The following is a 10,713-nucleotide window of genomic DNA, read 5'->3' as shown; positions in this document are numbered from 1 at the left end:
AGAGTCCAGATTTTTCACTCTGCAGCCACAAAAACAAGACCCACTTTCAGCTGCATGGTACGATATATACAATTAAAAAGATTTTATTCAAGTTGCACAGGACTTGCAAAGTTTGTTAACCACTATACAGTATTCTGAATTGAAAAAATAAAATGTTTTAAATGAAGTCATTAAAATGAAACGAGTTAAATTTTGGGGTTAATGCTACATTCCCTAAATCATGCTAAAACATTCATGGCCTGGTTATTAGCACTATGAAAGTGTTATCGCAGCATCATAGAGTACTTCTAGAAAATGTGTCACAGCATACGTGATGCTCAGTTACACTAATAGATATAATGCCAGTATTTAGTGTCTCTTCCCCATGCTTCAGAAGAGACCAATGGTTCAGTGTGGTACCAAAGTCCTCTGCTGTGAATACTAAACAGTTCATTCGAAGTTGCTGTTCCTCGAGACCCTTTCTGTGACACCTCGGAACTCCAGGCGCTCACAGTGATTGTCGTAGCGATACCCATCCGTACCTTCATCCGTTTATCTTCTTCAGGAGATCAAGGGCCTGCTTTCGGACCTACGTTGGAAAAATGAGTAAAAAAACGGAGCCCTTGTTTTACAGCAGTTCGGACCGATCACACCTGAATCAGGAGTACGTCCACTGTGGAAACCAGCCTTGTTACTGTGCATGTTTTCCTTTGTAATTGCCTCTATTCATTTCAATGGGAGCAGAGTCTTCGCATCTGCAAGGCATGCTGGGATAGCTGGCGATGCGAGGCGAATGGGCGGAGTGACCGGTTAGACGGGGAACATGGTGCGATAACATGGTGCGATAATTTAAATCTAAATCAGATTTAAATTTTTATTTCCCCATTCCACATAGATGTTTTTTTATTTGTCCACAGGGGAAATAGTTCTGTTGAGGAGGACTTGTTAATTGTTGCTGTGTGGGGATTTCCAAAATATACAATCAATATACATTAAGGAACACCGTTTTAAAAACAGAAAACACGCACACAAGCGGCCGATTGTGGGAGGCCAGGTGAATTCGTCGGAGGATGTGTGGCTGTACCCTTACGGTAACCATGCTTCTAGAACCCAATAATCAAACCATTCGACACTTAAAAGTTCTCTGCCATTGCAGGCATTAATCCCATGTTGCGATATATTGTTTGAGGGCACCTGCCAATCATCCCAACCCCCCCTCCCCTTATGCCGTTCCCAGTACGGGCCGAAGAGGGCGCTGTTACCTCCCGGTCCTCCTCGTTGTGGGCAGGGTAGTCCCTGGACTTGCTGAGCCAGTGAATGGCCTTGTCCTTCTCCCCCAGCATCAGGTAGGCCTTCCCCAACATCAGCAGGTTCATGCTGTAGAAGTTTGGATCCACTGAGGAGAGAAAAACCTGTTAGAAAAACGAGGTCCAGCGTGTGACCCTGTCCTCCCAACTCTACCCCACAGACCCATAACTACAGGAGCAAGTTGATGATATTTGTATGTTATACAGATGGGTATCTGGGCACATTCAAGGTTTATTTTAAATACAAGTGGACCGAGCTCTTATTTCTGGTTAGACACACTGTGTCACAGGTTCAAAAGAATCTGCAAAGTGTGTTCATAAAAGATACTCAACACCGTGTCACTGATGGAAGGCAGTTTGCCCACAAGTTAACTGAAAAACATTGTGCATGGATCTTTTATAAATGTAGCTGCTCGGATTTAATATTCAGAATCATTTAATTGATACTAATTTAGCTTTTTTAACATACCTTCTTCTGCTTTCAGAAAGAACTCCAAAGCCTGCAAAAAAACTACAGTAAATATAATTCACTTAATAAATAAAATAATCTTTTTATTGCTTTTCTTTACTTGGGATATGTGGGCAAGGAAAGCTGTATCAATTCCACACTTGTGCTCCAAGTTACTTAATTATCCTGGGTATTTATGCAATGATACAATAGGTACATTCCTGAAAACATAGTAGAGACTGCAACCTTCCAGGACTGAAGTTAAACCTGCTCACACAGCACCCCCTCCAGGACTGGAGTTAAACCTGTACACTCTGCGGCCCTCCAGGACTGGAATTTAAGATTCCTGATGTACACAGGTATCTCCCATAACACAAAAATAAAAATACATGAATAATGTGGTGTATCTAGAGTGACAGGGCTGGCTGATTCTTATGAACTCACCTCTTCATACGTGGCAGTGGGCGGCGACGCAAAGATCATGGCGGCAACTTTGCGCTGATACCATGGCAACTCGGCAAAGGCAAAACACCTGAGGGAGGAGAACAGAAAAAAACATCTTTACTCTCTTTTAATTTTTTTGTAAAACAAAAAAGGAGATTAATTTCTGATTGCTTGAAATTGTGGGTGTACTATAACTATTGATTATTAGTGTAGGATCAGTAATCTTATAATGGAGAAGGTTAGGCCCTTTAGATTATAAATGGAGAAGGTTAGGCCCCTTGGCTTCTAAATTGAGTAGGTTCGGTCCTTTGGCTTCTAAATGGAGAAGGTCAGGCCCTGTAATATAGTAATAGCTTATTACAGACAAGGCCAGGATATGGACAGGGAAAACCTGATCCTACATCAGTACCCCTACTCTGAGACTCAGAATATGGGCCCTGTTCATATTTCTCACACTGGATTAACCTTCAGACGGGGGCTCACCACTCTAAATTCTAAAAGAACAACACCAATGAACAAAACACTCATCAGGTCGTTTCACTAAGTGGAAGACACAAGTCCACTAAAGGTCTCTTTCAAGACCCAGGGATGGAATCTGATTATTGGCCTTCAACTGCAGCACTTACCAATACCCCAGGATGTGGAAGGAAGTTGCGTCTTTTGGGTTCAACTCAATTGCTCTCTGTGAAATGGAGAACAGGTACAGTAAACTTCACACCGTAATGTACATATCCAAGCCACTGAAAGTTTCTACTAAATTTGGTTGTAGGCCACTGACATAAACCAGTGATAAGAATCAATAAATATATTGCTCTGTTATCTGTAATTTTGGCATAGACCTACTGTCATAATACAGAATAGCTTAGTCTTGCAGGTATGTCATGAAAGGAGTTCATTTCAGGAATGGTGGTTGCAAATGTTTCCGTTCCTACTATAAACCTGCAGGACAATTCCAGCAGAAGCTGCACAATTACAATAGCCTATATCATTACCATTACTCATAGTCATTGCATCTACTACAAGCAGCACATTAACCCTATGTGTGTGATCTGTGAAAATGATCATGTGAAATGCGCGATCTTAACAGAACATTCCAATGCTGATGTCACAATCACTGCTGGTGACTGAAAGCAGCAGAGTTCCAGAACACTGCCTTTGAATGTTGAAAAAAAAAAAAACATTCCAAAAAATCTACTTGTAAACTTGTTAAAAGCAGGTTGGCTGAAGGGATGTAGACTCAGCTCAACAGATTTTTCCACATAAGATTTAGTATAGGATTCCCACCATTTACCTGCACCACTGATTCAATGGCATATCAAGCAACACAAACAATGGCCTTAATACCCAGGGAAAACCATCAGATCCTTCAGCCCCAATCAAACCATTATTTAATAAATTAATCTCACTGTCAGAATTTGATTATTTTCAAAAAAAAATTTTTTTCCTGAATCCAATTACTTTCCTGGACAGACCATAGGGCAACATTTTTACAGTCACACGTACAGGGAGGGGAGAAGAGCTTACCTCTAAATGTTCTTTTATGATATAGGAATTTCCTATTTTTACTTTTATCCCTTCATACTCGCCAATATCACTTAAACACACAGCATACCACTGTAAAATAAATAAAACAAGTGTTATTTCAATGTGGTAAATGGTAAATGGACTGCATTTATATAGCGCTTCTATCCGAAGCGCTTTACAATTGATGCCTCTCATTCGCCAGAGCAGTTAGGGGTTAGGTGTCTTGCTCAAGGACACTTCGACACGCCCAGGGCGGGGTTTGAACTGACAACCCTCCAACTGCCAGCCAATCGGTCTTACCTCCTGAGCTATGTCGCCCCACTGTGAGAAAGTAATTGCCTTTGTCGTCTGTCAAATATTGGTGAAAAAACCTGGTGGGAGTCGTAGGTTCAGCGTCATGTCAGAATACTGGAGCACAACAGAATTTGAAGGGATAATTTGATTTGATTTTCAAATTCAAAGAAAAAATTAAGCCGGACCTGGCAGGTCAACTGCAGTGTGCATAGCTGAAATGTAAACCCCTCTAGACCGCAGAACTGGCTTAGGGGTTTAAGCCAGAGGATTATATTCCTGATAAGCACATTGCAGTTGGCCCTGGATAAGAGCGTCTTCTAAATGCCTGTAATGTAATGTAATGATTAGTCTGCTAACTACTGTATCCTAGGATGTGCTGTCTACTAAGCATACTGTATACTGTTTAGTGAATTAGTATGCAAATGTAAGGCCGTTTACCAGACCTGGGACAAATGTGTATTTGGACGGAGTGTAGCACAGTGGGTAAGGAACTAGACTTGTAACCGAAAGGTCGCAGGTTCGATTCCCGGGTAAGGACACTGCCGTTGTACCCTTGAGCAAGGTACTTCACCTGCATTGCTTCAGTATATATCCAGCTGTATAAATGGATACAATGTAAAAATGCTATGTAAAATAGTTGTGTAAGTCGCTCTGGATAAGAGCGTCTGCTAAATGCCTGTAATGTAATGTAATGTTTTGGATTCAAATACTTTTCTGTGCTCTGTTGATCTTGACTGGTGTAACTGAGCCTGCCAATATGACCAGAAGGTGGGGTTTGCACTTACACAGTATTTCATTGGTTCCAATACACCAGACAAGATCAATAAAGTCTAGAAAAGTATTTGAATCCAAAACAAATAATTATTTGACCCTGGTCTGCTGTTTACAGAAGTGGGTCCAAAGGAAAACTGACTCTGTTTACTGTGCTGACGGGGAGTCAGCAAGGTCTGATAAAGAGACAGCGCTCAGCTGCAAAACATCCTACTGGATCGGCATTATGTAAAACTTAGGTTCCCCATAATACTGTGCAATCATGTTTTGTATTGTTGGAAAGCCAATGTCATGGGGAACAAGTTGGTGTCTTTGGTGGTGGGGTGCCGACTAAAGATCTTGATACCTATGGCTGAGCACCCAGCCAGATGCAAAGGGTAACCGGTGTAGTATGCTAGCAGAGATAGCACAAGCAGGATTATTAATTAATGGTTTTGTTACTGTTGAATCTTCATTTGATGACTTGGTGTTTCGCACTGATCTTTGAATTTAATAGGGGAAAAGTGCAATGGTTTGAGGAGATTGGTCAATACGACCTCCCACGTGTATGCGCGTAGCCATCTCACTACACGCTCTCTTCTGCATCCGTTTCTTATCATCATTATGCATACTGTACAATAAACTGCATTCCCTTTAGCCTTTTTGATTGTTAGCGCTGCACGCCTAGCGGTTTCAGGGTCCTAACGCCGGCATAGACACTCAGGATATGAGGCTGGGGAGCTCCCGTCACCTTGTGAGCGGCGAAGCAGGCGTCGTCCTTCTCCAGCGCTCTCTTGGCGTACTCGAAGGCCTCGTACGCCAGCCGCTTCTTGTCGCCGGGGGCGACCGTGGAGAGCTGGCCCAGGTCCCGGGAGGTGCGGGCCAGCCTCCACAGCAGCTCGGCGTCCTCGCTGTCGGGACGGGGCGAAGGACAGACACCATTATAGCGCCCGTCACCACTGTGACCAAAAATCACACATCCCTTTAGAAGGGCTCACGCTCTGTGTCCTCACTGCTGGAACGGGGTGGAGAACAGAGACCATTATAGCGCCCGTCACCACTATGACCAACAATCACATCCTGGAGGACCTTTCTGTATTTGTTCTGTTTCTGCCCTTCCTCTGTCACCCAGTGACCCTACATTTATACCAGCACTAGTCTATTTTTAGACTAGACCACAGTGAAACACTTCATACAGGGGTACTACCCTTCAGTTATTATTATTATTATTATTATTATCATTATTATTATTATTATTATTATTAATAATTAATTAATTAAATGTATTATTTGTGCATTTCAGTAATTGTTTCATTTATACAGACGAAAGACAATAGCATTCCTGGTAAGCAGAAAGACTGCAAGTGTATTTTTTTTATTTTATTAAATTGTTTTTGTTTTGTTTTTTTTTTAATTCAGGAGTGCATCTTTGTGCCAAAACTTAGCAAACAAAGAGTTCAGAGTTCAATTCGGAGGTCACATTCGTCCACTAGTGGCCGTTTATCTCTGAGATCCAACTGCGACTGAAGCCTGGCATTACGCCTGGGCTACAATCCCATGTCCCTCCAGACAAATGAACTGCTCAAGAGGAAGCTTTCACAGGTCATCCCAGCACATGTACTGCAGGTACACTGTACATGGTTAGTACATGTCTACATGAAAACCTGCACTGTGGAGGCTGAAAGCCAGTGGTACTATGAATTAGCCATGTTATTTTAATCCAGTTAAAGCCATAGAAGTGATATGGCAGAATGGCAAAAAATGCCAAGGATTTCCGGCAAACGTGCAATTTCACAATTAAAATGCACCAGGAATGTCCTAGGAATCGGATGACACTGATGTAATATAGCATGACCATTCTGAGAGCATTGTTCATTGGCTGGGGTTGAAGGTATTCCTGTCAATCAGCAGCTAATTTAGGCTTGGAAACCAGGTGCAAGGACTTTAGCCAATGGATGACTTGAAGTAACCACACAAGCGTCGAAACGCACCAAAAACCAGCAGACACTGCTGGAAGCTCACCCTGGCGAATTACCCTAGGCAACATTCTGTAATCAAACAACAGCAAGATGTCAACAAGAATTTCTGAAAGTGGAAGGAACAGGAACAGGCTATGATGTCAATGCAGGACTCGAGCTCGCAACCTCCCCGTGTGAGGACTAAACCAGCTGGTCCGGGGTGCGCCTACCTGTCCTTGTATGGCAGCAGCAGCTGGTGAAGCTTCTCCGTGTCTCCACAGCTGTACAGGTAGTCGGCTTGCTCCAAGTCCTCTTCGGCTTGAAAAACATACCAGTGCAGAGGGATAAATGACGGAAGGGTTCATTTGTCTTACCTGCAGTATCCTTACTGTGTGCAGTTGTGACACCTGCATTCTTCATAAAGACAGGTGTCACAACTTACATTAATGAACCGTATTTTAAAATACAACAAAGCACAATTACTTTTTGGATTTGAAGGGGCGGGGGGGCGGGAGTTACAAGATTTTTTTTAAACAGTTTGCATTAAAATATTACCTTTGTCCAGAGCATGGACCACATGCAGCCTCCTGTACGTTTTGCTTCCCAGGAAAGATAAGGCCGGCAACGACAAAAGCAAAGTAGCCGTCCTTCCACCCTGTTTCAACAGCCAGAAAAGACTATGAGCCCGAAAGAGGGGGGGAAAAAAGCCAAAGTCCAGTTGTCCTCCAGGTTTTCAATGATTTTACCACACACCAAACGTGCGCTGCCCCTCCCCCACCCACTTCATAAACACACATAATCCGAAAATATTGACTGCATCAGGCCCGCACAGTAGTAGGTTAAAATAGTTTAGTACAAACCATTCACTCACTGCATAAGCTGTTAATTGCGCAAAGCACAATCTCTAACCTAATCGGGTCACAGCAGTTCATTTATGTCGAAATGTGCCTACCTCCCAGCCACCACCCCCTTCTAAGAGCGATTAGCAGGATTTACTAGCAAGTAAAAACAACTAAAAACGAGCAGAAAATACAAAGTACCTAACTATGCAACAATGCACTGTGTATAGTAATTACGGTAAACAGTAAAAACTAAAAGCATTGCACATTTTTAACAGATATGACAATGGGTACACGACAGAAATGTATTTTACATGTCGTTTCCTCTGTGTTTTTTTTTTTTTTTTTGCTGTATATATTTGGGCAATTTGAGATGCCGTAACCAACAGTGGGCATTCGTCGGTTTTATGAGAATTACATTACATTACATTACATTACAGGCATTTAGCAGACGCTCTCATCCAGAGCGACTTACACAACTTTTACATAGCATTTTACATAGTATCCATTTATACAGCTGGATATATACTGAAGCAATTTCGGTTAAGTACCTTGCTCAAGGGTACAACGGAAGTGTCCTACCCGGGAATCGAACCTGCGACCTTTCGGTTACAAGCCCAGTTCCTTACCCACTGTGCTACACTCCGTCCTTTATGTCGGTGTGTTTCTGCCGGTTGGTGCTAGCTTGCTGGTTGATGCTAGCTATGTCAGTCTGCCAGAGCAGACAAATTTGCCAGTTCGTTGAATGAACTCAACCGCCTCTACCGAGAGTAGCCGGACAGTACTCTGAGACTTCAAAGGCAACTACACCAAGGCAGCGTGCCACTTGCCCCGATGCACGCGCTTTACCAAACTGATACATTGTTCCCGTCATATAGAACTTAAATTTGGGCGTAACTAGGGTGCATGTTATGTTCTTTTTATATTCTTTTATATATTTTTACACAACATTAAACATATAAACACAGCAGTTAAGCAAAGAAACGCAATAGCAGGCAAGTACGATTCCCAGCTGCGGTGCTGCTGCTATATAGTTAACCTGAATTGCTTCAATGAAATATCAAGCTTTATGAATTCATTGTTAGTAATGTAGCCTACACAAATAAAAATTAAAAAAAAAAAAAAAAAACAATCTGTAGAGGCAGATGCATGTTAAATGCATGGGAATCTCAAACAGACAACCTACTAGTTACCTGTCAAACTCGCTTGCTCTAAATTACATTTTTTCCAACACAAAAATGTAGCGGCACAGGAAGGAACTAGCATGCAAACACTTCCCCGGCAGAACTTAGCTGGATAGCCAATTACTAACGTTACATTACTTCACGTTATCAGACTAACTTGCCTAAAAGGTGGACATTCAGCCACATTATTTGTCCATTATAAACCTCATTAAAAGGTAGCGAACTCCACAATGTAAGTAGAACCAAATGACGTTTATATTATAGCTGGCTGACGCAGAGCACCGCAAAGTTACTGCAGCAGCTAAGACAGTTCAGCAGAAAAAAGTTCAACAAGTTCTCGTTTACTGTGAGAAGGGGCTTCCTGCGAGGAGTCCAGTATTGTCTGGTCAGTCCTTTGGTCTTGACGTGCTTGCTTGCAGGCAATAGTGACCGTGAGATGGACCGAGTTAGAATGATCCCAGCCATGTCCTCCCCTGCAAAACTGGACCGCTGATGAATACACGACGTTATTCACAGTAGCCTTTTAAAAGGTATGGATCCGGGTTGCCACATGTAGTCAAAATGCAAGACGGAACATCACAGATCAGTCACGATAAGCCAAACAAAAACAAAAACAACAAAAAAAATGCATAACATTTGAATCCCAGAAGTCAAACTTGCTTTTTGTTTGGCCAAAAAAAATAAAATAATTATAACTTAAAACATAGTCAGTTTTGGGTAATGCAATGATAGATAAAAGACAATCCTACCAATATTCTTATGGAAACGCCATCTTGCTATTTTAGTTCAACATCGTGCGTGTGTTACATTTTTTACGTTTTTTTCTCAACCCAACAAGAATCGGTGCGGAATATGCGACGATCCGAGCACATACACCCAAAGGTTTATTTCAGGATTACAAGCCGCGTCTGGCAACCCTGTGGCAAGCGCCCCCTTCCAATCACCACTACAGGAAACAAAAGTGACTTCTATAATCGTTCCGAGTGGAATTTATCAAATGTGCAATGGGACAGTTAAATAAATCAGTTTGCTATATTTTGCTCTCTACCCTTGATAAAAGACACAGTGGTTAATAACGGTGATACACAGTGTTAACATATAACGGGTCCTGTTTTTTTCCTAATCCCTGTCTATTTAGGGCTTCCTATGAACTTTACCCTAGTAACCTTTGCTTGATGTACAATCAGATTGGATTTGGTTTAAATTTTTAGTCCGTAAAAACTGACACTTAGAAATGCGTATTTTCGTTTTTCCATCGTATAAACAACAAGAAAGACCACAACTATAAACGAACACTGTGTTGCGGTTTACAATACCATAAACTTGCACATTTAATAAGAAAGAAAGGCACGCCCCCAAACAACCAAAACCGTGCGGCCCGGAACTTAGCCTGTACTGTCCATGTCAGCGCTGTAGTCACTATCTTTCTTGAATGAACTACATAATGCGTCTCCATTGTTAGCTACGGCAGCTCACATTGGACAAACGACGCAGCAAAAATAACACAAAGGAAACGTAATTTTAAACGAAAAAACAATACAGAATGCTCATTTTTGGTGGTATTGTCATCAAATTGTCATCTGTATTGTGTTTCTAAGTCCGCCAGGCACAGTCTCATTATGCTATCTACTGTGCACTCATAGCCACATGTAGGCTACTGTCTACATTACTCCCATTAATAAATTACTAAAATCATAATTCAATTTTAATGTGTATTCTTGCATCTCCTGCACACATCGATCAGGCTGATGTCCTGTACTAGCATAGCCTGGATCGAGACCCTGAACCACTGCCGCACCCACTATTGAGTAATGTTGTTGGGGGCATAGACGTATATACGTATATATGTCTATGTTTGGGGGATTCAAGGTCTGGAATTGCTCCCATTCTAGCAATTACCGCCAGCCAAAACTGGGACAGTCAATCAGCGCATTTGTGGGTGCAATTCCTGAATCCCCTGACAACATTTCTCAATAGTGGGCAGGG

At 42.0% G+C, this 10,713-nt stretch overlaps 1 protein-coding gene across 1 annotated transcript; it reads right to left on the bottom strand.

The window, feature by feature from the left end:
* Positions 1 to 58: 58 nt before the first annotated feature.
* Positions 59 to 9,600, bottom strand: rmdn1 (regulator of microtubule dynamics 1). The gene is made up of 10 exons (XM_035413965.1): positions 9,073 to 9,600; positions 7,260 to 7,359; positions 6,935 to 7,022; positions 5,498 to 5,657; positions 3,703 to 3,792; positions 2,805 to 2,860; positions 2,179 to 2,266; positions 1,756 to 1,786; positions 1,242 to 1,375; positions 59 to 568 (listed from the first exon to the last, which is right to left on the bottom strand). Exons 1-10 carry the CDS (start codon positions 9,190 to 9,192, stop codon positions 524 to 526), a joined length of 912 nt encoding a protein of 303 aa, XP_035269856.1. The 5' UTR covers positions 9,193 to 9,600; the 3' UTR covers positions 59 to 523.
* Positions 9,601 to 10,713: the final 1,113 nt, after the last annotated feature.

The sequence above is a fragment of the Anguilla anguilla genome, chromosome 4, assembly GCF_013347855.1.
Source record: "Anguilla anguilla isolate fAngAng1 chromosome 4, fAngAng1.pri, whole genome shotgun sequence".
NCBI classification, from domain to species: domain Eukaryota; kingdom Metazoa; phylum Chordata; class Actinopteri; order Anguilliformes; family Anguillidae; genus Anguilla; species Anguilla anguilla.
Note: the sequence above shows the minus strand (reverse complement) of the source record. Positions and strands in the feature narration are given on the sequence as shown.

Excerpts from the sequence above, each read along its gene's own strand:
- rmdn1 (XM_035413965.1), bottom strand. The coding sequence starts at position 9,192 with ATGGCTGGGATCATTCTAACTCGGTCCATCTCACGGTCACTATTGCCT. Across the intron at positions 5,658-6,934 it reads CTGCTGCCATACAAGGACAG|CGAGGACGCCGAGCTGCTGT; the intron begins GTAGGCGCACCC and ends CCGTCCCGACAG. Across the intron at positions 1,376-1,755 it reads CTTTCTGAAAGCAGAAGAAG|TGGATCCAAACTTCTACAGC; the intron begins GTATGTTAAAAA and ends TTCTCTCCTCAG.